General features: G+C 52.6%; 2 protein-coding genes across 5 annotated transcripts; one reads left to right on the top strand and one right to left on the bottom strand.

Moving 5' to 3' along the window:
* The first annotated feature begins 520 nt into the window (after positions 1-520).
* Positions 521-26,225, top strand: MMP28 (matrix metallopeptidase 28). Of its 4 annotated transcripts, XM_027034361.2 has the most exons (8): positions 521-782; positions 12,169-12,248; positions 12,459-12,646; positions 17,750-17,974; positions 19,941-20,186; positions 21,422-21,571; positions 21,867-22,034; positions 22,871-26,225. In XM_027034361.2, exons 1-8 carry the CDS (start codon positions 672-674, stop codon positions 23,263-23,265), a joined length of 1,563 nt encoding a protein of 520 aa, XP_026890162.2. In that variant the 5' UTR covers positions 521-671; the 3' UTR covers positions 23,266-26,225. The 4 variants fall into 4 exon arrangements, with proteins under 4 accessions (XP_026890162.2, XP_026890163.2, XP_053068317.1 ...); XM_027034362.2 differs by lacking the exon at positions 21,422-21,571; XM_053212342.1 differs by lacking the exons at positions 19,941-20,186; positions 21,422-21,571.
* Positions 24,637-27,983, bottom strand: CE1H17orf50 (chromosome E1 C17orf50 homolog). Its single transcript, XM_053212344.1, has 2 exons — positions 27,831-27,983; positions 24,637-25,711 (listed from the first exon to the last, which is right to left on the bottom strand). The coding sequence occupies exons 1-2, from the start codon at positions 27,841-27,843 to the stop codon at positions 25,380-25,382; spliced, it is 345 nt and encodes a 114-aa protein (XP_053068319.1). The 5' UTR covers positions 27,844-27,983; the 3' UTR covers positions 24,637-25,379.

The raw sequence follows: 27,983 nt of genomic DNA, 5'->3' as shown, positions 1-27,983 counted from the left end.
TTCACACGACTAGCAAAGAATCAGATCTGGAACTCAAACCCAATTATTCTGATCCCAGCCCAGGGCTCCTTCTCTCCTAGCCCAGAATCTCGCTCCCTGCCAGCCTGACTGAAATAATCAGTGACCCTCTGGTAGGCCAGGACACCACCGCCCCGCCCCCGCTTGATCGAAGTCTTAGGGTAGCTACAGTCTCCAGAAGACCCCTCTTCCCCCGCCCTCCCCGGAGAGTTCGGATCAACTGGAGGTGGCTGGAGAGAGAACGGGTGGGCAGGGCGGCGGCGGGCACCGGGCCAGGCTCTGCAGCCAGAGGAAGAGGCTCCGGGACTGCTGCGCGTTCCAGCGGCGGAGCGGAGTGGGTGGGGCCGGAGTGCCCGGCCCCCGCCCCTCCTCCCTCCCTTCCTCCCTTGCCTTCCAGGTCCCCCGCCGGCGACCCGCCGGCAGGCACTGCCTGGTCTGCACCACTTGGGGCCGGATCCCCGCGAAGCGGCCAGAGAGGCGGCCCGGCGCACCGAGCCGGGGCCCCCGCGCGCCCCTAGGCCCTCCCTCCTCCGCGTGGGGGCGGCGCAGAGCTGGAGCATCCGCGGGGTCCCGGGCACCACTGACCGCCTCGGGCAGCCGCGCGCTCAGCGGCTCCCCACTTGCCCGCGCCCGGTGGCGGGGGCGGCGGCGAGATGGCGGCGCGTGTCGGCCTCCTGCTGCGCGCCCTGCCGCTGCTGCTGTGGGGCGGCCTGGACGCCCAGCTCGCCGAGCGCGGAGGCCAGGAGCTGCGCAGGGAAGCGGAGGTAAAGGATGTGTGCAGGGCGGAAAGGGAGCCGCGGGCTAGAGACCCCCCAGAACTTTGCAGTCAGGTCACCCAGCCGTCCCATCTGAGCCGGCAATCTGCACTACCCTCCCGGTGTCCGCGCTCTACACACTTGCACACAAAGAGTCTGGGGAACATTCTCCCCCGTGCCACGGCTGGGACCACCCAGGCACGCGGATCTGCATTGGTTTTCCCGGACGGGGGAAGGAGGGAGCGACAAGATGGGACAGGCGGGCAACAACAGAGAGAGAAGTGGCCTCTGCACCCTAGTTTGACACGGACCTACTGCCCCTCACCGCCTAGGCTGGGGAGACTTGGCCATTCATTCATCCGATGCCCCGAGCCTTCCCAGAGGCTGCAAAGCCCCCCAGATTGGTGAGGTGGAGAGAGTACCGCTGACTGGCCAGGGACACAGGAGACAACACTGGCTTCCTGGGCTGGTGCTGCCACTGAGCCAGCGGCTTGTCAGCGCCCAAGCTCGGGACTAGTTTCATAACCTGTAAAATGGGTAAGAATATTATATATAGTCTCAAGGATTGCTTCTAAGGAGCTTTGGAACAGTGCTTCAGGACCGAATTTGACAAAGGGGGCAGAGAGTTGGAGGTGAACCTTAAACACTTCCCATTTCACTTTCCTCCTTTTGGAATTCAGCTGCTTGCTGTAGATTGCACAAGGGGAACTTTTTGAAGGCAGGGGTGGGGCTCCACTTGGGGTATCTATTTTCCAGATAAAGGTGATTGTAATAATACATCAGTATCCATCTCTGTCTGTATTCGCAAGATTAGAACTGGGGTCTCCACTATTTTAAGAAGTTCTAATTTTTATTTGTTTTTGTTTTTTTTTTTTTTTGAGAGAGAGAGAACGTGCCTAACACAAGCGAGGGAGGGGGAGGGGCAGAGGGAGAGAGAGAGAGATCTCAAGCAGGGTCCACTTGGGGCTTGATCTCATGAACCCAAGATCATGACCTGAACCAAAACCAAGAGTCCATCGCTTAACGGACTGAGCCACCCAGGCGCCCCAAGGAGAAGTTCTAAGTTCTTGAGCCCAGTGCTCTGCCCTGAGACCCTTGCTCCCTAAGAGCTTCTTTCCTGTTCTGAAACTGTCAGCCAAGAAATTCTCAGTACCTCCCATTCCTCTTCCTAAGAAGAGGCATGCTGAATCTAGTAAACCTACAGAATGAAGAGGCCCCCATTGAATGGCTCTTCATCCCATCAGCCAGCTCCCATCACTATTCTGGAATATTTGGAAATTACCTGATTTCAACAAGGGGGTCCTGTGTCAAACTCCTTCACCTGCTCCCCTTCCAAGCACTGGTCTCTTGTTCTGTGCTCTCTGCTTTTGCATGTTTGGGAATCACTGTGTTTCACTGAATTTTGAAACTTACAGCATCAAGTGCACAGTTCTCATGGCCCCGGGAGAAGGCTTCTGTCTACCAAGCCAAGTCCTATTAAGAGTCCCGCCCCACCTCCCCCAAAGTCTGGGTCCCAGACAATCCTTGGCAGGAGAACAGAGACAATATCTCTGCCGCCCATGCCTGTGGTGGCCCCAGATGGAGAGAATTTTATCTTGGGGTGTGCTTGGGAAGCATAATACTAAGCAGATTGGGTCTCTTGCAGTCTATTTAACATAAATTGGGGGAAGGGGATTTTTACCTCGGAGAACAAGAAATATTTTAAATGTATAAAAAATCCTGGAAAAGTGTAATGGGTGTGTATGCATCTTTATATGCCTAGGCATGTACATATGTATGTATATATAATGCAGATTGGGGGGTGTGAGTGTGTCTGTATGAGCTTCTGTATATGGTCAATTGCATCAGCTTCAGTGTCAGACAGACCTGTGTGCAAACCATAAGTGAATCATTTAATCTCTATGAAGTTTTCTTCTCTGTACAGAGGAGGTTAATAATAAATGCCTATTTCGTAAGACTGCTATGCGGCTTCGTTGAGATAATGTATATAAAATGATCAACACAATGCCCAGTCCATAGAAAGCAGTCTATAAAAGGAAGTTGCTTTCAATATTGTTGCTGTTATTATTTATCTTTTATCATTATTTTAGAGAACAGATTAAAGTCCTGGCTTGGTGACTTAGCTCTCCTAGAACAATAACACAGGGCAAAATATGTGAGGCAACTATTTTCAGCATCGGACAAGAGGCAGCACAGGGCTATAATTCCTAAGAGATGGTGTTGCAGTTACTATGGCTACATTATAAATGACCCCAGAACTTAGTAAAGTCAAACAAACATTTATTAGGTTCATAGATACTGTGGGTCAGAATTTCAAACAGGGCACATAAGAGCAGCTTGTCTCTGCTCTACAATGTCTGAGGATGGGATCATCTGAAGGCTCGCTGGCTGTCAACTGGGGGCCACGATTTTCTCCTATGGGCCCATCCACATGGTTTCTCCATGTGGGCTGGTTTGGGCCCAAATGTGGTGGCTGGGTCTCCAGGATGAGTGTGCTGAGAGACAGAGAGAGGGCAGAAGTCCTATCCTCTTTATGACTGAGACTAGGAAGTTGCACAGCATTGCTTCTGCTGCACCCCATCGATCGGCTGGAGCAGTCACAAGCTCCAGATCAAGGCGAAGGAACACAGACTGGTGGCAGGAGTGTTGAAGTCATTGTAAGAAGAGCATGGGAATGTTCTTATTGTTGCGGTCACTTGGGGAAATACAACCATCCACAGAAGGGAACCACACAAAGTGAGCCCCGTGATCACCCTGGCTCTTTGCTCAGGTATAATTCCCTGACTGCGGTACAGAGCTAGACCCCCAAGCAAAGCACAGCACTCCTGCTGAGCTTGTGGGCAAAGTTCAGAATTCAGGACAGAGAAGGAAAGAAAGAATAAAAACCAGCTGTGTGATCTTGAGCTAGTCCCCTCACTTCTCCAGGCTACAGTTTCCTCCGTTGTTAAAATGAGAGAGTAAAATTTCTTAAATGACTCTCCCAGAGCTAACATTCTTTGGCTTTGGTGTGTTTGTGTGCCAGTGCCTGTATGGGTGCGTGAGTGTGTGTCCATTTCATCTGCCTGTGTGTCCGTGTCTGTCTGTGTGCATGTGTCTGCATTCCCATTCCCATGTCTCCGTGTTTATCCCTGCGTCCTGTGTGCATGGCTGTATGTGTCCCTTGTATGCATACAAAGTAATAAAGTCGAGGGTTTTCCAAAGTGGACTTTGCCTAGGAGGAGACTGACCTCTCACAAAGCTACATTATGAACAAGTTCATTGTTGCCCACTCGGGAAAACTAGGGCTGCTTACGAGACACTAGTGAGCAGAAAGGGCCTCCACTGCTGAGTTGCAGGATTGAGAGTTAATGAATGACCTCATCACCTCGGACCCCCTCCTGATCCCAATCAGGCCCTACTCTGTTTTTGGGTGACACAGACTGTCCCAAGGGATCTACCTACTGTGCTGTGCTTGGACCTTCTTTAAAACACCCAGGTGGTATGTCCAAGACCTGCCTTCCCCTTGGTGGTCTATGCATATCTGCATAGCTACTCCCATTGTGTCAGTACAATAAGGGGCTGGCTAGTTCATTTCTCCAGGGAAACATTGGAGCTTCTGTGGAGTCTCCACCCCCAGATGCAGTGTCTGTTTCTCATACCCCAGAGCTATTCATTTGGCTTTTTGTGAGTCAGAAGCCCAGAAGCCCGGGCGTGGAAGCCATTCCTCAGCTCAGCTCAGTGACTCATGGGTGCAGGGTAAATAGAGGCTCTCAAGGGTCCCAGAGAACCATGAGTTGGTGGAAAAACAGTAGTCAAAACAGTAGAAAACCAAGAAATCTAGCAAAAGCTGGGTGGTGGAAGCAGGAACATAGCAGCAAGATAGGTGGACAACTCTGGTTAGAGCATGATTTCATGCCCTAAATTTAGCCCTGCAATCCTAGTGAGGACCATTCAGTATGATTATTTGGCGTTAGAAGAAGTACAAGAGGGGTCTGGGTGGAGACTGACCAGCTAATTTTTTCCAACTTCCTTAAGGATGCAAAATGAAAGAAGCGGGGAATACAGCAAGAGATATCAAAGCTACTCCCAGACAGAACTTTGTGAATATGAGACTAGGGACAAGGGAAAGGGGGGGGAGAGGCAGGGAGTCAGAGGGAAGGGGAGACTTTGCCCAAAATAAAGGGAAAGGGTCTGAGCTGGTCCTGCTGCCCTGGGGCCTTCCGTAGATTCCAGGAGCCAGAGAACAGAGGCAAAGCATCCCGGAAACATGTTTGTCTTTGGGAAGGAACATGCTTGAGTCCTGATGAATGAATACCTGTAGCTTGTCAGAAGACCTGTTTGGGGTGTGATGGGAGATGTGATCCCAGCTTCTATTGAAAGCCAGAGTCCACCACCTAAACATCTTCTTTCCTCTGCTCTGCCCCTGAACCTGCTTGCAGAAGAGGTGGGAGGAATCCAGCTAGAAACATCCCCAGCTTTTCCTTTTTCTCATTTAAGAATTGTCTCCCCAGTGGAGAGAGCAGGTTGGAAGCTTTGCCTTCAGTTTTAAAGCTACTGAGTCACTTGTTTGAACGTCAAATAAGACATCCAGGGATAGGTAGAGAGGATCTGAACTCACTTAGGATCCTTTAGCAAGGCACTGCTTGCTCTCCTGAGACTTTCTTTCCCCATCTTTAACATGGGATTAGCAACCCCCATCCTGCCTATGTTCTTGCAAGGTGATTCTGAAACTCAAAGGTGGAAACCCCTTAAAAGCTCTGCACTAGTCAAGGACTCACTGTGTTCCTGATTACCAGAAAATATTTTTATTTCTAGAACATGCCAAGGCAGAACACCAACTATCATCCCTTGCATCTTGACTTGGTTAATAGTGCTCAAGATGTATTGAATGACAAAGACAATCACAGAGTCACTCTGGAAAGAATGAAATCACAATGAAAGGTGATACGAGATGAAATAAGTCACAGGTAAAGCAACATGGTTTCTGCATAAGCTTGCCATTTTGCAATTTAAAAAGTCTTGGTCTCAGTTTTGCTCCTGCAGTTCTTTGATACTGAGGGTATCACAGCCACTCTTTAGATGTAAGACTGGGCCCTGCCCTTCCTAGACTTACCTAACACAGTTCCTTTCTAGCAATAACTCTCTGTGACTATAGCGGGGGACACAACGTTTTTAATGGGGCAACTACCATAAAGCTCTCCCAAGGCATCTACTTACTGGATTTTTACCACACTCCTGTGAGAAACCTAAAGCATTCTTACCCCCATGTCACACTTTGAGTCACAGAGAGGTTAAGTAACTTTGTCATAGTTCACGTAGCTAATCAGTTACAGAGGCAAGGTCATGATGGTAGATTAAGGTGGAGTACATTTTAGCTCTAATTCAACTCTCTCATTCTATAGAAGAAGAAACTGAGGCCCAGAGAGGCACAGAACTTGCCTAAGGACACACAGTTCTTAGTGGCAAAGGAATAAAACTCAAGACACAGCCCAGTGCTGTTGCCCTGCCAGGCCAGTGACTCAGAATTCTCGACTCAGGCCTCAATTCATTTTGCTACACCTCATTGCTAGTCTTGCCTTGATACAAAATGACCAGAATTTCCCCATCCCTCAAGCACTAAAGGGGCTGGGCTCTACACACCCTCCCATGGCAAGTCAGGACAGACGCAAGGCTAGAACCCCAGAGTTCCAATTCCACTCAGTTTCCTGGGTCCCAGGGAGAATGATTTTCATTTTACCCAGACACCACAGCCCCTCCCAGGACTTCTTAGAGACGACTCCCCGGGGAAGCGGCCCCAGCCCTGAGCAAGTGGGTGAGGCAGGTTGTCACAAGCTTCTAGGTCTGGGCAGGGTGAATCACGGAAGGACACAGTCCTCTGCCTTCCTCTCTGCTCAGTTCAAGCGTTGGGATCTGCAGGAGAGAGGATGGGTGGAGAACAGGGAAAAGAGAAAACGTGGTGTCTGGAACTGCAAGGCTGAGAGGAGCTGCTGGGACACAGCCTCCATGGGGGTGACCCCAAGTGGAGCTCAGGGGGTCCCTAAGAGATCCCAGGAAAAGCCCTAGGAAAATGACAGCCCAGAAGGGAAATGACACCTCCAAGGTGTTAGTGATCAAGCTGGAATGAGAACAGGAGCTCCACCTCCTAGTCCTGTGTCTCTTCCTGGGATCCCTTGGCCACACTGTCACCTGCCCCACACCCCTGCTCTTTATCCCATGCAGACAGGGCATTTCTGTCACCTTGGCAGGCAAAAACTGAGGCTTGGCAAATGGGCTCACAGAAGAGAGTTAGGGGACAACACCCAGGGATGTGGCTCTGCCTCCTCTCTGCAGGACTTTAGAGTCCTCAGCACTGAGGACATGAAGGGGCCCCTTCCTATATGTAATTTTAAAATGTTCATATTAAAAATATTAATGTTCATGGGGCGCCTGGGTGGCTCAGTTAGTTAAGTGTACAACGTGGGCTCAGGTCGTGGGCTCAGGCTTCGTGAGTTTGAGCCCCATGTCAAACTCTGTGCTGGCAGCTCAGAACCTGGAGCCGCCCCCCTCTGCCCCTCCTCCCTCGCTTGTGCACTCGTTCTCCCTCCCTCTCTCTCTCTCTCTCTCGTAAATAAACATTAAAAAATTAATGTTCATATTAAAAATAAAATAAGTATAAAGGAATCCTTAAGTTCTGATCATTGCTATTATAATATTTTAGTGCTTTTATGGAAATATAGAATGTCAAATTCTTAAAATTTATTTTTCTCATTCCTTTGGTGTCTCTTGGCCTGGTCATGTGCTCACACAGCCTCCCGGGAATTCAGCTCTGGCTTGCAACCCACAGGGTCCCAGAGACCAGTCAGGAAGAGAGGCCCAGGATTTCCTCTCTGAAGGACCCCTAAAAAAAAAAAAAAGGCCTCCACCCCCATACTGCCCTCCACACCACCGTGCCTGCCAAAGTACCAGGCGTGGCAGCCCAGCCAGGAAACAGGAGACGCCGCTAGTCAGTACCCCCTCCCTTCTCCTGCACTGTCCAAGGCCTCATAGTTCCAGAACCAGAGCCAACTTTCTGATAAGGGCTGGGCGGGTTTGCGGGGAGGAGCACAGGGAGTGCCAGCTTGTTAGCCTGTGACCCAGCCTCTCCCAAGTCACTAGGCAAATCTGCTTCTAAGGGACATTGATTTCCTGGCTTCCTTTAGAAAGCCTGGCTGGGCACCTGGGGCACCTGGGTGGTTCAGTCGGTTAAGCATTGAACTTCAGCTCAGGTCATGATCTCATGGTTTGTGGGTTCGAGCCCCGCATCGGGCTCTGTGCTGACAGCTCAGAGCCTAGAGCCTGCTTCAGTTTCTGTCTCCCTCTCTGTCTGCCCCTCCCCACTCGTACTCTGTCTCTCTCTATATATAAAAAATAAACATTAAAAAAAATTTTTTTAAAGCCACTCTATCCAGCCTCACCGAGGGAAAGGGAGGAGGCAAGGAAGAGAACAAGGTACCTGGCTGGGGTGAGGCAAGTCTAAGATAGAGCACCTGAATGGAGAACAGAGGTATAACTGCCTTCTTCAGAGCGTTCGTTTCCCATCTTGTTAGATGGGTTACATTCCAAAAGTCTGTTAGGTTTCTACTAAGGTAAATCAACTAGATCAACTGTTCATTGAGTATTTACTATGCACGCTAGATGTCCGTTGCTTTACTTCATTGAGAATCCTTTGAGGCTATTCTTGTTTTCACATTGTGGGTAAAGAAGCAGAGGCTCAGAGATGTTAAGTAGTTTGTCCCTGGCCACCCAAAGTCAGGGTCAGGAACAGATGCTTGATTCCAAGCCTGGTGGCTAGTCCATGATGCCACACTATTTTAGGCAATACATAGTCTCCAGATTAAGCCACTAGAACCCCTTTAATCCATTATGCATCCCCAAATAGTATACCTTTGGAAAGAGAAAAAAGAAAATAGTACTGAAATTCTAATAAATTAGTGCAGAAAAATAATCAAATGGACTTGGGGAGTATTCTTTTGTCTAGAATAAGGGTTCCTTATGGGAACCCTTTATTGAGAAGAGGTTGTGGAGGTCGCTGAAGGCGGATATAATGAAATTCACAAAACAGAGGCTGGATACTTGCAAACGCTTAGGAACTTGCCCATCCTGGCTCTTAGTGTCTCATTTCATTCTCTGCACTTTTTCCTTGAAACAGCAGCTGTGATTGGAATTGATTTAAGAAATACAGCAGGAGCGCCTGGGTGGCTCAGTCAGTTAAGTGCCAACTTTGGTTCAGGTCATGATCTCGAGGTTCATGAGTTCAAGCCCCATCAGGCTCTGTGCTGATAGCTCGGAGCCTAGAGCCTGCTTCAGATTCTGTGTCTCCCTCTCTCTCTGCCCCTCCCCCTCCCCCGCTCATGAGAGCATGTGCGCACTCTCTCTCTCCCTTAAAAATAAAATAAATATTTAAAAAAATAATAACAATAAAAAAAAGAAATACAGCAAAGAGGAGCACCTGGGTGGCTCAGTCCGTTAAGCATCCAACTCTTGGTTTCAGCTCAGGTCATGACCTTGCAGTTCGTGAAATTGAGCCCCACATTGGGCTCTGTGCTGACAGCACACAGTCTGCTTGGGATGTTCTCTCTCCCTCTCTCTCTGTCCCTCCTCCCCTGCTCACTTTCTCTCTCTCTCTCTCTCTCTCTCAGAATAAATAAACCTAAAAAAAAAAAAAAAGAAAGAAATATAGCAAATAAAAGTGAGTGAGAGAACAAGGAAGACAGAAAATTATTTCCATATAGGTAACACAGCAAGGAGGGTAAAATTGGAGACACAATGTGTGTCTGCATAAGAATTAAGCAGCTGAGGTGACATTTCTTTTAATCCATTGATGAGGCTTTAGCAGTGACAAGGGCAAGCAGGGAGCCAAGTGCATCGTTTCCCAGAAGGGTAGGGCTGGTGATAGGTAAGGACAGTGAGTCACACGCTTCTCTCCACTGGCCTCCAAACACGTGGCTGCGGGGAGAGCAACTTCCAGGTGTGTGAGGACAGGCAGTGGGTAACAGGCATTTGGGCCACAAGATGTTCTCCAGTTACACTAATTTCCCCGGAGGATCACATCCAGCTGTGATATCATAGCGGTCACATCATCTACATGCTGGAAGATTCTAGCTTCTCCCCTGAGCTTCAGGATCATACAACCAGGGCCGTCTGACACCTGAGTGTTCATCTTTGTCCCAACCACCCCCATCTGTTTCCCCCCTTGGTTTCCTCGTACAGTCTATAGCATCGCCATCCAAGGCAAAACTTGAAGAGCCATCCTGGATTCCTCTCTTTCTTTTCTTAAAAAAAAAAACTTTTTTTGTGTTTATTCATTTTTGAAAGAGAGAGACAGAGCGCAAGCAGGGGTGGGGCGGAGAGAGAGGGGGACACAGAATCCGAAACAGGCTCCAGGCTCTGAGCGGTCAACACAGAGCCCAACACAGGGCTCAAACTCATGAACCATGAGATCATGACCTGAGCCGAAGTCGGACGCTCAACCGACTGAGCCACCCAGGCGCCCCCAGGATTCCTCTCTTTCTTTCATTCCCCACAATTAACCCATCATCAAGACCCAAATAAAACTCCCATTTCCTACCTTGGTGACAGTCCTGCCTCTCCCTGTGGCCTCATCCCACATCCTGCTTCTTCACACTTCTGTGTTCCAGCCTTCCTTCTGCTCCTTGGACACAGCAACATCGTTCCTAGCTCAGGGCTCTGCATTGGCTGTTCCTCTGCCTGGAACACCCTTTCCTACCTCATTGCATGGCCAGCGACTTCTCATTCTTTAGGGCTCACATCAACTATCAGCTCTTCAGATGGTCCTTCTCTGACCTGGTGGTCCTTCTCTGACCTGGTCCTTCTTCCTTCTAGTGGAAAGTTTCTATTTAAGTTATTCTCCATCACATCGCCCAGTTTCTTTGCTTTATAGCACCAAAAGTGCCCCCTTTACTTGTTATCTGGGTTTCTATTGTCTGTTTCTATCCACAAGTGTATAAGCTCCTTTAGGGGTATCTCGCTGACCATTGCAGGGTACCTAGTACATTGTATGAATTAACAAATGAATGCATGAAAACAGAGTGTTGCAGGTTCCTTTTTTTTTTTTAGTGTTTATTTATTTTTGAGAGAGAGCACGTGCACAAGTGGGGAAAAGGCAGAGAGAGAGAGGAACAGAAGATCTGAAGCAGGCTCTGTGCTGACAGCAGAGTGCCCGATGTGGGATTTGAGCCCACGATCCACGAGATCATGACCTGAGCCAAAGTCCAATGCTTAACCGACTGAGCCACCCAGGCGCCCCATGTTGTAGGTTTCTAATTCAAAAAGATGTATGTAAATCATCTCTACACCCAGCGAGAGTCTCAAACCCACAACCCTGAGATCAAGAGTAGCATGCTTCTCTACCTGCACCAGCCAGGCACCCCCCAAAATGACTTTCCTAAGGAGCCAAATTTTTAGACAAACCATAGAATTGAGAGCAAGTGCATTTGTTGTTCACAGGGCCTTAAATATATATGGCGGGGGGGGGGGAGTGGGATTGTTTAGGAAGAAGCCAGAATTAGAAAGGGAATTAATTCCCAATCCAGGCATGGCAAAGCCCACAGGTGACCAGCCCAACTTCTGATCAATACAGGGCAACTCCCTGAGCATCTGGGTGGCTCAGTCGGTGGAGCATCCAACTCTTGATATGGGCTCAGGTCATGATCCCAGGGTCATGGGGTATAGCCCCGCATCGGGCTCTATGCTGAGAATGGAGCCTGCCTGGGATTCTCTCTCTCCCTCTCTCCCTTGCCTCTCCCCACCTCTCAAAAAATAATAATAATAATAATAATAATACGGGGCAGCTCCCTAGAGAGGAGAGATGCTTCAGGAGCAGAGTTGAGGCATATGAACAGTGTATATTTATATTTATAATAGCTACTCTGTATGGACCCCTCCTAGGTGACAGGCACTGTGTTGAGTACTTTGTATTCACTATTGTGATTAAGCCTCACCAAAAAGCCTGTAAGTTATGTACTATTTCTAAGCCCCTTTTACAGATAAGAAACCTGTGATTTACAGAAATAGCTTGCTAACTGAGATTAAAACCCAGGCCGACGTGACTCCAGAGCCCCTAACTCCACTGTGCCGCATGCCCTGCTGTGATTGCTGACCATGCGGTGAAATATGCTGGGTGGGGACTGCTTGGCCAGTTTGAGAATGAAAGACACTAATGTTCAGAAATATTGAGTGACTTGCCCAAGACCGTCAAGTTAGTCAGTGGTGGCCAGGAACTGAGTCTATATCCTTCTGACTTTGGTCCCAGGACTCCTTCCCCTTTGTTGAGATGAAGGTGAGATTGGGCATGATATATGTGCCACCGAGTCTCAGAGACCAAGGGAGGGGAAAGGATGCCACACCATGGGAAGGCTGACACTCCTCTCTCCCCCAGGCATTCCTGGAGAAGTACGGATATCTCAAGGACCAGGTCCCCCAAGACATCACCTCGACAAGATTCAGCAATGCCCTCAGGTAGGATGGAGGGATGTGGGGAACTTGGGGGTGCTGGAGGGCAAAGCTTGGGTAGCCTCCTCCATCTTCCTGGGAGGCTGGCCTCCCACCTGTGTCCAAGGGCCACACTCCATGGCTCCCTCCCTTCTCTGTCCCCAGGGAAAGCTCCCTGCCCTCACCTCCACCCCCCACCCTTGCTCTGTGACCCTTTATCTCAATTCCTCCTGACAGAGAGTTCCAGTGGGTGTCCCAGCTGCCCATCAGTGGCGTGCTGGATACTGCCACCTTGCGCCAGATGACACGGCCCCGCTGTGGGGTTGCAGACACAGACAGTCAGGTGGCCTGGACGGAGAGGATCAGTGCCTTGTTTGCTGGACGCCTGGCCAGAATGAGGCGGAAGAAACGCTTTGCAAAGCAAGGTGAGTGAGCCCTGTTTAAATCTAGCTGAGCTGGGATTCCTCAATACCCGGAAGCCCCGTGGCCGGAGAAAAACCCAGTTCAGCCTCCAAGGGGCTTTGTCTGTAAACTCTTCCCTAGGGCGAGAGAGGGGTGAGCAGTGGGTGAGCAGGACCCCTCAACTAGAAGGCCGTGTTTGTGAACACAGACATTTAAATCAGAATTACACCCACGTCGATGAATTTTCATTGGGCACATATTTTCCAGAGCAAATCCCATCAAGCCCTCCATCAGTTTGTGATGCAGGGCAGTTCAACTGTTGCCAACATTTTGCTTTATAGTGTCCCAAAGTTATTTTCGTCAGGTTCAATGCCTTTTTCACAAGAATTCTTCAACAAAGACGTGACTTATTGATCAGTTTTATTTTGTCTACAGCACATTTTAACAGCTTTATTGAAATATAATTCACATACCATAAAATTTACCCGTTTAACAAGTACAATTCAGTGGGTTTTAGTATATTCGCAGAATTGTGCAACCATTACCACCATCTAATTCCAGAACATGTTCATCACCTCAAAGAGAAACCCCATGCTCAGTAGCAGTCACTCCTCCTCCCCCTCCCCTCCCCCCTACCTCCTATCCCCTCCCCACAGCCCCTGGCCACAGGAAATCTACTTTCTGTTCCTAGTAGAACAGATTTGCCTCTTCTGGACATTTCATCACAACTCATTTTACACACCACAGTTTCTGCTATTGTGATTTTCCTTTTGTAGTTTTGTTTTTATCTTTCCTTCTCCTCCTCTTTCTCCTTTTTGTCCAAATGCAATCTTCCAGGGTCAAAAGTTACAGATCTAAGATTTATGAAGATTTGATTACTTCTAGCAATTCTTCATCAATAACAGGTTTTACTGTGTGTGGTTTTAACATCTTGTTTGTACTAATTTTCTCCGATCGATGTTGGCAGTTCTTAAGATTTCCAACAAGATAGGCTTGTTCAGTCAGGCTTTCATCTACAATTGAGTTTACCATGAGCACTTTGGGTCATTGCCTCTTTTAATTTGCATTAACCACTTTCGCCAACGATATCTGTTATGAGCAGATCAGGAGGCACATAGGTCGTTTTTATTTCTTAGCTAATCCAGAAGGAAGTCGTGGGCGGCTCCCCTTAGCTACTGGAGGATGGCAGCGATGGGGGCCAGACTCTGGGCTCCAGACATCCTTGGTGTCGACCTGTTCTGCATCCCACTGTGTTTCTGGACAGGCAAGGTGGAACGGAGGCGCAGCCTTCCTGGAGCTGGGGCTCTGGGTTCAGCAGTGTGTCACTGCTCCATTTCCTCACCCAAGACCCAGGCCCTTTCTGCCTACAGAGTAGAGATGGGCCCTGACCACCCAGGGTTAGGGGCTTGCAGTGGAGGGTGGGGGCAGCCCCAGACACAGTCTCAGCATGCCACCACCAGGCTAAAGGTGGTCTCCCAGAGAACTGGGACGATGCCTCCTGGGCACCCAGGAGCAGTAGGGAGACTTCCTTCTGGCGACATCTTCTCATGCCTTCTCAAGGGAGTATCTGAATCCGATGGAGTCCATTTGTCGCTGTTTAATTTGGAGCCTCCATCTGGGACAGAGATTCAAGCTAAGGCATCTCCCAGGCAGGTGGCCTTGCCTTGCCAACCTGGCCCCATGCCACTGTCTGACACTGACCCCTGGTCCAGACAGCAGTGGCCAAGTTAGGCAGGGACTGTCCCTCTTGCTCACAGCGTGACCCGAAGAAGCTTGACATCCTTTATCCCCTAGGGGAAGAGGTTCCCTAGAAAGGAGCTGTATGCTTGGTAGGCACTGAACACTTCCTATGTTTTCCTTAGGAAAGAAAATGTAATAATAACAGTTGACCCTTACTGAGCATTTATGATTCGCCAAGCATGGTTCTAAATGGATTAACTCACTTAATCCCATAACAACCCTATGAGATGGGTGCCATTTATCCTCATTTTACAGTTAGGCAAACTAAGGGACAACGAGCTTGGGGAACTTCCCCAGGGCCACATAGCCAGGATGTGGCCAAGCCTTCTTGTCATTGGGAGGACTGAGTGAGATTCCACATGTGAAAACCCAGAACATGGGTAGGTGCTTTAAAAATGATGTGGATTTCCAGGTCCATGACTGTCTATTCTGTGGAGAATGCTATGCTGACAAAGTCGGGTTCAAGGGTACGGTTGCCGGACAAAATATAGGATGTCCAGTTAAATTTGAATGTCAGATGGACAAAAAATAATTGTTTTGTTCTCACTTATAAAAAGTGAAATAAAAGAATTATTTGTTGTTTATCTGACATTCAAATTTAACTAGGTGTTCCATATTTTTAATTACTAAATCTGGCAACCTCATTCTGAATGTCTGGTCCACTCTGTGCCTGCAGGGGAGATTTTCAATCCCCCTTGGGCCTTCATGGAGCTGGTGGGGGGTTGGGGCTGGTGGAGGTTGGGGGGCGGGGCACAGGGGTGAATCTGGTGGGGGTGGAGGGGATACAAGGGTGAATCTGCTGGGGGTTGGGGAGGCACAGGGGTGGATCTGATGGGAGTTGGGGGACACAGGGGTGAATCTGGGGTGGAAAAGGAAGGAGAAGTGAATGGGTATTTACTGAGCACCTACCATACGCCCAGCAGCTATATGTTGCCATTTCATTTGCCATTTCATTTTTACCAGAAACAAGTCTTATAAATTGCACTTTGCAAATAAGGAAACTAAGGTTTGGAGAGATTCCATAATTTGCTATGTAAGGTTATAAGTAGAAGTACTGGGATTCCAACCCATGCTCTTTCCTCAGTATCCATTGCCTGTTGGACGTCAGGACTCCAGGGTCCTCCCCCAACGAGGTGTCTGCACTCCTGGTGTCCTTTACCTTTCCTCTTCCCTTTTGGATTTTGGAGCAAGGGTGTGGGGGATGCACTGCCAGGTGCTTCTGTGGCCTAGAAGTCGCTACAGAATCCAGCCTTGCCTGGCCCGGAGTTCAGGATGGGGCCGGAGGCGGCCAGCCTGCTCTAGGATGGACAGAGGGCTCAGGCTGCTGGCCAGGGCATTCCTTCCTTCCTGGTGGGCACACCAACAACCCCTCCCAAGAAAAATTAGCCATTTTCTTCTCTCAGTCCTGTTCCTGTTTGTCCTCCCCATCCTCCCCTAAACACATGCACGCACACACACACACACACACACACACACACACACAGATTCAGAGGATTTTTATACTGTGAGCTGTCACCTTCCCTGGCTACCTACAGTGAGAGAAGTGCCCACCCTCTCCCTTTCTTGTCCAGGGAGTAAGCCCCCCCCCCCCCACCATTGGCAAGGAGGCAGAAGGAGCTGCCTCACACTTCTAGAAGCTTGAAGGTGGGCGGGGAGAGTCTGGGGGTCAGTCATCCACAGCGAGGTGTGGAAGTGCCCAGCGCCAGCCAGTCCAGAGCCCTCTGAGGTGCCTCTGGACCCCAGACCTTCCCTCTGCCTTTCTTTTCTCCCTCCCTTCCTAAGAATCCCTCCCTCTTCCCTCCCAGAGGCTGGGTCACTGGCTGGGAGGGGTTGGGTGGCCGCCAGGCCAAACAGGCCCAGGGAGGCAGCATTGCCTTGAATGGAGCTTGGCTCAGGGTGGGAGAAAAGACCCGCCCCTCCCCCACTTCCATGGGGGATGAAGGGGGGCGCGGGGGAGGGAAAGGGCATTCAGCTCCTCTGCTCTCTACCACCCTCCCTTCCATCTGGAGAATTTCAGCTCATGCAGAGCCCCTGTTTTGACTGAAAGGAGCCATGTTTACACAAATGTACAAGCCCTGAGTCTTAGCAAATGTGCCTGCTTACCTGTGTAGTATAGTGGAAAGTGCACAGTGTCAGATGTCAGGGCCTGGGCTCAGGGCCTAGCTTGGCTTCTCACTCATTCTGTGACCCTGGACAGGTCCCTTCCCCCTGGTCTCAGTTTCCCGAGAACACAGCAGAGAGGTTGGTAAGGAGATGGCCAACCTTCCATGCCTTTAGCCCTCTTCCCCAGTTTGGGCAAGGACTTCCCCAAGACAGAAGGGCAGCAGGTCTGAATCTTCAATTGTTCCTCCAAGGAAAGAGAGGGCTGTGCTCACTGGCCTGGCCACCTCCTTGTCACCCGTACATCAGGTATTCTGGTCCATTTGGGAAACTGGGGCCCCCAAAATAGCATGATACCTGTGCACTCCCTGGGCCCATGAGGTCTGCCTCTGAGCTGTGAATCTTCCACCACCTGGGGTCACCGTCTCAGCCCCTGAGCTTACAAGGCTCCGAAATAGTTTGTGAAAAACTCGGGTCCTGAACCTTCTAAGCACCCTGGTCCTGGGTGTGTGGTGAGCTGTAAGGGGTTGACCTGAGGCTTGGGCAAGAGTCCAGAGTCTTAGGCCTAAGGGAGGAATTACAATTCTGAGCAAAGGAATAGAAACTCGTAACTAAGTGGAGATGGAAAAATTTCTCTCTGTCAGTGAGTGACAAAACACACCCTTTGTTCTTATTTGTTTTCACCTCCGAGCTCTTGAGAGTCCCTGAGGAAGTGAGGGGTGGGGGCTAGGGGTCAGGGAAAGACGCTAATAAATGGGTCTTGGTAGCTTCTCTGGCAGCAGGCCTGAGGCACTAGAACAGGAGGGGCAGGTGGGCCTGAAGAGTAGAGAGGAAGAAGGGGTGAGAGGGGGTCACAGCTGTGGCCCCGGTGGCCCCATCTTTCCTCCAGCCCCTGACACAGTAGGCAGGGGTAGGGATTTGTTGCCAGCAAGAGGTGCAGACTTGTTTTCAGGCTCAGCCCAGGCTGTGGGGAAGAAAAAGACGCCAGACCAGAGAGTCCTTCAGGTTTTGGGGGCTCTTCCTGGGCAGAGGTCACATTTTCCCCGGGGACCTCCCCCGACTAAGCCACTAGACCGGGGACTCTCCAGGACAAAGGTAGTCCTGTGCGCAAGAGAGCAGTGTCTCCCCAGCCAGATGGGATCTTCCCAGGGCGAGGGCTGTGCCTTTCTTGCCTTCACATCCAGGACTCCCTGGACGAGGGCCTGTCTCCCCATCATACGGGTCCCCGGGGACCAGCACCAGGTTCTGCAGGCAGGTAGGACTGATGTGGCCTCTCTGGCTGGCAGGCAGCAAGTGGTACAAGCAGCACCTCTCCTACCGCCTGGTGAACTGGCCACAGCACCTACCCGAGCCAGCAGTTCGCGGGGCTGTTCGAGCTGCCTTCCAGCTGTGGAGCAATGTCTCGGCGCTGGAGTTCTGGGAGGCCCCAGCCACAGTCCCCGCTGACATCCGCCTCACCTTCTTCCACGGGGACCACAACGACGGACTGGGCAACGCCTTTGATGGCCCAGGTGCTGACACAGAGGCTCTCTCTCCCATGGCAGGAGGGGAACCCGGTAGAAAAGGCTGTCTGGGGAGGGCAATGGAGCCTAAACTCTCGCTTTGGCCTTGACCGAGCTGCATTCCCTTTTAAAGAGCTCTCAGGCTCCTCATCTATAGGATGGGAACAATGGTTTCTGTCCAGTTGTGTGCCACATGGCTGAAAGGACAGCCAGATGAGCTTCTGCATGGAAAGTGCTTTGCAAATTCCAGAGTATTTTCTGGGAGAATCTTCTGAGGTCCCGTCATCCATCCTCTGCTTCTAGAGAGCCCCATGCCTCTCCTGTCCTCCAAACATGGATATTCTCCAGACCAACACCCTGAAAACACTCAGAGGCCACCGCTACCCCATTCCTACCCTCCCTGCACCCACTACCACAGTCACTGCCACAGGGCAAGAGGCATTCTACCCCCTCCCTACCTGTCACGGAAGTGCTTCCCATTCCCACAGCCCAGACGTTCTCCTGTTTGCCCCCATCCTAAAGGCAGTTTAAACTGCTCTCCTCCCATTCTGCCCAGCACTGACCTTCAGAACCTGAACGCAGGCTCCCTGTGCATCTCCTGCTAATGAGGGAAGGAGACCTGATCAGATCCCTTCCTGGTGGGGACTTGAGACCTTGCGTGGCCTGGGCAATAGGGCCCACACCTCCCTTACACTCCTCTGCTTTCCAACAAGCCCACTCAGAGCAAAGCCAACATCCAGGCCCTGCTGGTGGTACCCAGGGCAGGACTGGGAGAAATCTAAGCTTTTCAGGAATCCACATGTAACACATACGTATTCTTACATGTGAGTCACTTCACCCATGATATCTACATGAGATGTTTATGCCCACACCCAGGTGGGGTCCGGTGGCTAAGAGGGTTCTGGACTGGGAGAAAGCTCTCTGATTTAGAACAGGTGCTTTGTCTTCTTGAGTTTAGGCCTTCTCCCTCTGAAACCTGCCATCTGTCTCCCAGGATTACTGGGAGAATTGAATGGAAAGGGCTAACATTGCTCGAGGCATATTCAAAACAGGAGGCATGTATTCCTCGTACATACGGCCCATTCCCCACACTCCCTGTGGTTCTCCTTTAATGGCAGGCATTCCCCGTTGGCCTGGGCCCCAAGAAGGCAACGCTGGAAGCACCCTCAGCAGGCTTCTAGGCCAACATCATCACTGCGCAGTTCACTGACCCCTGCCCCTGCAGAAAGTGAACTGTGAACCGTGAGGTCCTGGGAACTGCATGACTGATAAGCTCCCTCTGGGGCATGTCACAAGCTTGAACATCACTGATCCAGCTCACTCCCTCTGCTCACTCCTACTACAACCTGGCAGGTAGAGACCCACAAAGGGGCCCCGGCAGAAGAAGGCAAGAACACAAAAATATATATACTTTTAATTAAAGATACTATACACACCCATACACATATCCAGCACCCGGATCAAGAAACAGTACCGACATCCGTAAGGTCTCATCATGCCCACCTCTGGGATAACCACTACACCTATTCCCATATCTTTTTGAAAATAATTCCTAGGCAGCATTTATTACGGGCGAGGCACTAAATATTGTACGTAACACACAAATATACCACATCCCTCTTTAATCCTCAGCATAACCCCGTGAGGAAGAAGCTCATTATCATCATTCCCATTTCAGATCAGAGGGGGTGCTACTTGCCCAAGGTCACACAGCTAGAAAATAGTGAAACCAGGATAGAAGACCAGGCAGTTTGGTCTCATGCTGTGTGTATACCACGCTGCCTCTTAGGCGCCTCCACCCCATAGCCTCGCCATCAGTTCACCGCTCCACAGTTCAGCCTCTGACAGACGTCGTTAGGAGGGGAATTATGCAGCAGAAGACAGCCACACCCACCCTTTGGCCCCTGCGCGGGACGGTGGAATTTGGGGGTGTCGCGGGCGGGTGGCTCCCCCTCACCCTCTGCGCCGCCTGCAGGGGGCGCCCTGGCGCACGCCTTCCTGCCCCGCCGTGGCGAAGCGCACTTCGACCGCGACGAGCGCTGGTCCCTGAGCCGCCGCCGCGGGCGCAACCTGTTCGTGGTGCTGGCGCACGAGATCGGCCACACGCTCGGCCTGGCCCACTCGCCCGCGCCGCGCGCGCTCATGGCGCCCTACTACAAGAGGCTGGGCCGCGACGCGCTGCTCAGCTGGGACGACGTGCTGGCGGTGCAGGACCTGTATGGTGAGCCCCCGCCGCCCCGCCTCCGGGGCCTGGACGCCCGCTCTGCAAGCCGGCCTCCCCGCCACCGGTCCCTCCCGATCCGAAAGCCGCAGGCTCCCCTCAAATCCCAAAACCTTCGCCCTCCTGCTGTCCCCCATGCCTGGCCTCTCGATCCCGACTAGGTCCCGCGCCGCACAGCCTTCCCTTCCATGCAATTCCGGATTCCCGCCCAGCCCCGGTCTTGGCAGTTCCTCTCGCATCCCTGCCCAGTCACCCAGACCCAGCCAGGGGTCCCGCGTCTTCCCCCATGCCAGCCCTCGCTCCCGCTCCGCTTGCTCCCCCCCAGCCTCCCGCGTCGCTGACGCTGGTGCCCACTTCCCTCCAAGCCTGGGCCTCTGCCTGGAGGTAGACTCAGACGAGGTCTGCTCCCCAGGATGAACTGACCAGTGCTGCCGCCCAACCAGGGCTGTCCTCCCTCAGAGTGCACTGTGCGTGGGCAGGGCCGAGAGCCCATGCCATTCGTGCTAAGCAGCTGCTCTTGGGCAGAGCATTTACCCTCTGGGAGCCCTCAGTTTCACCTTCTGCGAGATAATAACTGCTTACCTCACAGGGCGGTAGTACTAGTGGCCAGTGAACTTCTCTTGTACCCTAAGAAACCTACACAAACAGCTGCTATTTCATGGATGTATATTACCGGCCAGTCACTTAACATGCAATACACTCACGACATAAGTATCCTTTTGTCCACTGAGGAGGAGAATGGGGCTCAGAGAGGTTAGAACACTTGTCCAAGGTCACACAGCTAGAAAGCTGTAGACCCAGACGCAGGAGCTGGTGCCAAATTCTAAGCTTGTTGGACTCTGCCTCAGTCTCCTAAGTGAAATAGTGTTGTAATTATTATAATTGCTGTAACTATCACAGCCTGGGCCCCCGAACCATGTCCTCATGCCATCTGTGTTGCCCAGGACTCAGGGAAGAGAATCTTCTGCCCTTCTTAGTGCCAAACTCTTGTTTGGTCCCCCACTCCAACGGGTCCCTCTCTCCCAGACTGTTGAGCAGAAGAGAGGACTTTTGAGTTTAGTGCTGTGGTTAATACCAACAACCAAGTACCATTCTTAACCCACCCCCACCCCCACTCTCCTTCCCTGCCTCTCATACCAGATAAAGATGAAAGGAGCCAAAGGGGAGGTCTTGAGCCCTCGACACCCTCCCCAACCCGTGTGTGTTCTCTCCCTCTTCTCTCCTTCCCCGTGAAGGGAAGCCCCAGGGGGGCTCAGTGGCCATCCAGCTCCCAGGAAAGCTGTTCACTGACTTCGAGGCCTGGGACCCCCACAGAACACAGGGAAGGCGCCCTGAAATTCAGGGTCCTAAATATTGCCATGCTTCCTTCGATGCCATCACTGTAGGTAAGATGGTCCCACGTGTGCCTCACTTCCTTTTTCCTTCCTCCCCCACATCTCCAGGGGTCTCCAGAGCTGGAATACAAGGTGGGGTTATGAATAATAAAATCCAGAAATCCCAAGCCACAAGCATCCTGCAGGGTAGCAAGCCCACGCCAAGCAAAACCCTGCTTCGTCCTGTGCACTTCCCTCTGTCCCAGCTGAGCAGGCCACATCTTCTCTCCTCTGCCTGGGAAGCACCTTCCCTGGAAGGAAGGCAGGAGGCCAATGGTCACTCCTCAACTCTCTTGTCTCCGGACAGATGGGCAACAGCGACTGTACGTTTTTCAAGGAAGCCACTTCTGGGAGGTGACACCGAATGGCAATGTCTCTGAGCCACACCCACTACAGGAGAGGTGGGCAGGGCTGCCCCCCCACATTGAGGCTGCTGCAGTGTCACTGGATGATGGGGACTTCTACTTCTTCAAAGGTACCAGCCCTGGGGCAGATGAGAAAATTGAGGCCTAGAGAAGGGAGGTGTTCTGTCCAAGGTCAACAGAAGGGAGGAGTCTCAATTCCAATCTGAACCTGTGACCCCAGGGACCTCTACTAGGAGGTTCCTTCAGTGATGGGTTGGGGGGCGTGGGTGTGGAGGTTGTCCCAGAGAGAGAGGGTGGGAGAGCTGCAGAGAAGAGTCTAGAAGGGGAACAGAGAACCACTCCCAAGCTCTGTGATCCAGCGGAAAGTCCTACCTCCTTGGCATCCTGGCTGTGTAAGGTTGGGCCTGTCACTTAACTCTCGGACTTGAATTTCTTGAATGAGGAAAATAATCCCTCAGGTTTCTTGGGGAAGGAGAATTCAAACAGCATGATGTCTGAGGAGTGTGCAGTATATTGAGTAGTTTCATTCATCCAACAAATATTGAATGTCTTGTATGCATTAGACACTGTTGGAGGTGTTACAGCTACAGTAGTGAACAAAACAGAAATCCCTGCCTTCATAGAACTCTGTAGAAAAGATGGTGATTGGCCTTCCTGATAGTCCACTCCCTACCCAGGGAGAGGCCTGCTTCCCGCCTCCCAGGGATGGGTTCCCACAGTGCCCTCTGCCCTCTGCTGACACCTGCTGGAGATCTAGGCCACAACAGTCCCTCCGTACTGGGTGTAACGAATTATTAGTGCTGTGTGATCCATTTTGATTATCACAAATACTAACCACCTTGGGCTCTAGGATGAGGGGGAGCAGGGGAATGGGAAGACACGGGTGAGGTGGAGGACCAAAGGGTGAGAACCACCCGCTCACCCTGGCTCTCCCGATGCCCTACAGGGAGCCGATGCTGGAGGTTCCGGGGCCCTAAGCCAGTGTGGAGTTCACCACAGCTGTGCCGGGCAGGAGGCCTGCCCCGTCACCCAGATGCGGCCCTCTTCTTCCCTCCTCTGGGTCGACTGATACTCTTCAAGGGTGCCCGCTACTACGTGCTGGCCCGAGGTGGACTGCAGGTGGAGCCCTACTACCCCCGAGGCCTGCAGGACTGGGACGGTGTCCCTGAGGAGGTCAGTGGCGCCCTGCCCCGGCCCGACGGTTCTATCATCTTCTTCAGGGATGACCGCTACTGGCGCCTTGACCAGACCAAACTGCAGGTGATGGACTCGGGCCGCTGGGCCACAGAGCTGCCCTGGATGGGCTGCTGGCACGCCAACTCGGGGGGTGCCCTATTTTGAAGACGCCCCCACCTCTTAGTGAATTGATGCCCTATGGCCAACGTGTGTCCCCTGCCCCAGGGGCAAGTCCTGTCTTGGAAGCCTCTGAGCCTCCCTGCAGAAGACCAGACCACGTCTGCATCTGTTCCCTGAAGAATGTGCTCTCAAGACATTGAACTTTGTGGGATCAATCCAAGCAGAAGCCGAAAAGGGTCTCAAACCTTTCCCCAAAGGACTTTCCTCCCGAAGCCTTGGGGATTTTGTTCCTTCTGCTAAAGGTGCACTTCCTGTCCATGAGGCCGTGGCACTGGGCAACCGGGGAGGATGTAAAACTCCATGGAGAGGTTGCGACCACTTGGCAACCTCTCCTGCCCCTCAGGACCTCCTGGCTCAGTTCTTGGAGAATTGTCTTAAATGAGAGGCCTCACCTCCAGGAAGCTTGGGTGGGTTGGGTACAAGGATTTCCAACTTCAGAGAGCCTTGGGTGGGAGGGAAGGGGGTGGTTAGGACCCAGAGCAAGAGGGAGACTGATGCAGGCCTGCTGGGCCTGACTTTTGGTAGGGGGTGGGGAGGCTGGAATAAAGAGGTGCCCCCCCCCCCAGCTTCTGGGCCTGGAGGCAGGCATCAATCTTCCTTGGGATGGTTGCCAGTGAAGAACAGGTGGGGCACGAATGCTGGAGAAGCTGGAACCATGTTCTTTCATCCAAGCCAAGACTTGTGTGTGAGTAGTTGCGATGCGGAGAGGGGGCCTGAAAAAGCAACATGTCCCTGCCCTCCCTTACCCCCCCAGGCCAGATGGAGAGTCATGGGTGGCAAGGAGAGGACAGGGGCCTCTCTGGAGGGCTGCTCTGCTGCAGGCGCTGGGGTCTCTGCAGGCTGGGGGAGGCCTGGTACTCACAATGGCCCCATTCTTCGGGCCACACACACAGCATTCCAGGAGCTCCTGCTGGCTGGCCAAGAATAGCTGGGATTCCTGGAGAAGGAACCAGCTCCCCAGCCTCTCTGTCTTCTGCCTCAGGCAGTCTCCGTCTTAGCATCTGGGTCTCTTGTCCTCCCCCCTCCACACCTGCCAGTGCCTCATTTGCACACACATTGACCTTGGCAAGACCAGGCTTCCAGCAGAAGGGGAGAAAGATCTGGCAAGATTCAGCCCTCAGCTCCCCACGGGCATTTCTGGCCCTGCGCCTTCATTTTCTTCTCTGTGCAGTGGGGGGAAATGGCCTTTGACTGCCCTTGGATGCAACTGCTTTGTTCCGCCCAGTCCTGGTGGGGATAGAGGGAGGAGGCTCTTGGCCTGCCCTTTTCTCTCTGGCTTGAACCCTGGGGAGGGGAAATGAGGGTCTTTATCACCCTCAAGGGAGCCGCCTGGCCCCCACCTCAAGGCACTGACACTTTGATTAGAGGCTTTATTGAATGAGGGGCAGGGGCAGGTTTCTCAGCGGTGAGGGAACCCAGGGGTTAGTTTCTCGAGGCAATGCCTCTGCCCACTGGGTCAGACGGACCTGAAATACCCAAGAGATGAATGTGAGGCTGTGCCAGGGGACGTGAGTCAGGTGGGCGGTAGGCACTGTGTGCCCCCCGGGGCGGAAGCCCTCGGGAGGCGCTAACGGAGGCATGGAGCTCCCGGTGATACTGGGCTCAGCCTTGGGTGGACGCTCGGTGACAGGTGGGCCCACTTGCCGGCTCAGAGGAGGCGCTCCGGGCAGGGCGGCTCTGGGAAGGGGCTGTTCTGCGGAATGTGCTGGAGAACGCCCCGCGTCAGAGGAGAGGAGAAGGTGGCGGGGAGGCTGGGGTCAGGCGAGGACGGAGGGCACAAAGGCTGGCAGTGGGGGCGCTCAGGGGCCCCCGGCGGCCCCCGCACCCCCCGAAGCCCGCGCCTCACGCAGATCCGGGTGTTCCAGAAGGCAGTGAGCCACGTAGGCCGGGTGGCTGTGCAGGTTCCTGCACTTCTTGCAGAAAAGGATCTCGCAGCGCGCACAGCCCCCGGCGCGCGGCGGCCGGCGCCGTGTCTCCAGCACGCACGGCGGCTCGGGGAGGCTCCGCTTCCTGCGCGGGGCCCGGGACGCTCAGTGCCCCGCGCGGTCCCCGCCCACCGCGGCCTCGCGCGTGCGGCCCGCCCCGGCCAGGGCGCGCCCTCACCTGTCCGCCGGAGCCGCCAGGCCGCCGAGCAGCACGAAGGGGCTGAGCCAGCCCCAGAAGCCGCTGTCCGTGCGCCGCAGCAGCGCCACCTGCTGGGTGCTGGACTCCTGGCGCAGCGGGCAGTAGGACACGGAGTCCCGCTCGCGACCCTCGCCGCCCTCCGCCTCCCGGCACTGCGCCTCGCCCTCGGCCGCCGTCTGCTCCCGCGGCCTCTCCTCCTCGTCGTCGTCCTCCTCTTCCTCCAACCCCTCCTCCTCTTCCTCCGCCGCCGCAGCCTCTCTGGCCTGCGGCTCTACCAGTTCCTTCTTCCACAAGGGAGTCTTCACTCCTGCGGGAGGGAGGAGGTCAGCGCGGGCCCGCTGTCCCCGGGGAAGAGCCGGGTACCCTGACTGTTGTCCACAACCCGACCCCCCAAAAAGACAGGCGCCTGAAGGACGGTGTGCACGAGACGCACCAGGCTAGGATTTCGAAGAGAGTGTTACGGAGTGTGCAGGATTTTCCCGGACGAGACAAGGCCTGCAGGGCTGTCCCCCCACCCCCCGCCATTTCCTAGGTTTCTACTCTTCCTTGCTGAGGATTCGGGGCAAGTCATGTCAAGCTCTGTGTCCCCATCTGTCAAAAGCGGTGCCCATCGTGAGGCAGGTATCAGGTCGCATCTCTGTAAAGTGCCCAGCCCAGGGCTTGCTGGGAGGCAATCATCAAGGCGCAGCAACGAGGGCTGCGAACCTGAACCCGAACCCGGAGGCTGTGCTAGCTCATCACCACCTTCCTTCTCATTGGCTCTAGGGTGGGAACTGATCTCTGTGTAGGCTGTCAATAAACATTGAAGTGCGGCTTTTCTAGAGAGTTGTTTAGATTTTGTTTTCTGGGTAGGATTTCCTTCTTCAAAGTGGGCCTTGCCTTAAGGAAGCCCAGCTGTGATGAGGAAAATAATTGAAAAAAGTGCCCCCTCTGGGCAGACTAAAAACCCCACTATAGGGGCGCCTGGGTGGCTCAGTCGGTTAAGCGGCCGACTTCGGCTCAGGTCATGATCTCATGGTCTGTGAGTTCGAGCCCCGCGTCGGGCTCTGTGCTGACAGCTCGGAGCCTGGAGCCTGCTTCCGATTCTGTGTCTCCCTCTCTCTGACCCTCCCCCGTTCATGCTCTGTATCTCTCTGTCTCAAAAATAAACGTTAAAAAAATTGAAAAAAAAAACCCACTATATACACACACCATCAACACCACCACCTACAACAACAACATGGACAGGCCAGTTAAGAAAAGGAGTGGTGCTGGGAGTGAGCCAATTAGGAAAAGCCTCCTTCCGGGCTTGACCCCAATTGCCAGCTGTTTTCAGCTGATTTCAGCCACCACTGTCCCTCCCTTGTTGAGAGCACAGACTTCATAACTCATCACAGTAGTCTTGGCAGGCAGGAGGTTCCCCCACCCGGGGCGGGGGGGTGGGGGGCATTGAAAGTAACCTGGCCTCTACTGGGAGGTGTCCACTACTCAGCAGCCTCCCTCTCTTCCCCTGGCACCACCGTGTGCCCTGCTATCCGCTGGATCTGGGGAGCTAGACTTCTAACAAAAAGCAGGGGGAGGAGGGCAGGGAGGATACAACCGTGGTTTGCCCTGAAAAGGTCAAGAAAATTGCAATTGACCCCTGCCTGTCCTGTTTAAAGAGGTTGGGAACAAAGGAGAATGATAAAATTAGTGTTCCAGCTCACATGTAATGAGCACCAACTCATTACGACTCACAGTATGCAATCACTGTGCTAAACTCTCCATACATTGTGCCCCTTCTTTTTCACAACCATCTCAAGCAGGGACGAGGTAAGTAACAGAGGGGCCTCTGAATTTCATCCAAGCCTTCTGAAATCTTTCCCCAAAAAAGTTGTTTCAAAGATTCTGCCAGTTCTTGATGTTGCTGAAGCTGGAAAGCCAGGGACCACTGCACTTTTCTTTAGGAAAACACACTAAGGAGCTTTTTGGTCGTAAAAGACCAGACTTAGTGCGCAGCCAGAAAGGGGTGCTGGAACTTTTTGAAATGGGAATAGGAAACGACGTTAGACAGGAAGGTTGGGACTTTGGGTGACAGGCTGTGGAGTTTGGACTTTGTCGTTCCAGGGTGGAGCCACTGGACATTCTGATGGAGGGACATGCTCAGAGCTGTGTTTTAGGATGGCCTCTCTGCAGGACAAGGGAGACCCACTTAGGCATCGTCACCGTGGTTCGGGCAGAGAAGACAAAGGTCCCCAAAACAGCAGGTGAAGATGAGGGAGCAGATGTCAAGAATATTCAGGAAAGAGAGAGGAGAGGGCTTGTACAAGTAACTGAGAAAAGGCTGGACTTCTACTCTGGCGTTGCTATGGTGATGGGTGAGTTGGTCCACACTGGGTTTGCATCCACACTTAACAGGAGTTAATGGCCCTGTCCTCAGTCCCCACCCTGCCTCCAGCCCCATTCACCATGCTTATCCATTCTTGCCAAGGCTGGGCTGTCCTCTTCCCCTGATCAGGGACTGGGATGAGAGGGAAGTCCCAGGACACATAGAACTTTGATCTCCAGGGCCTCTGTTGGATCACAGGGGGTGGGGCTAGAATTTTACCTGCCCAAAGGGT

Source organism: Acinonyx jubatus, chromosome E1 (genome assembly GCF_027475565.1).
Source record: "Acinonyx jubatus isolate Ajub_Pintada_27869175 chromosome E1, VMU_Ajub_asm_v1.0, whole genome shotgun sequence".
Classification (NCBI taxonomy): domain Eukaryota; kingdom Metazoa; phylum Chordata; class Mammalia; order Carnivora; family Felidae; genus Acinonyx; species Acinonyx jubatus.
Note: the sequence above shows the minus strand (reverse complement) of the source record. Positions and strands in the feature narration are given on the sequence as shown.

What these genes read in the sequence shown, in the direction of transcription:
- MMP28 (XM_027034361.2), top strand. Translation starts at nt 672, where the DNA reads ATGGCGGCGCGTGTCGGCCTCCTGCTGCGCGCCCTGCCGCTGCTGCTG. An exon ending in AGCTGCGCAGGGAAGCGGAG is followed by an intron (nt 783 to 12,168) that starts GTAAAGGATGTG and finishes TCTCTCCCCCAG; the next exon opens with GCATTCCTGGAGAAGTACGG. An exon ending in GAAACGCTTTGCAAAGCAAG is followed by an intron (nt 12,647 to 17,749) that starts GTGAGTGAGCCC and finishes TCTGGCTGGCAG; the next exon opens with GCAGCAAGTGGTACAAGCAG.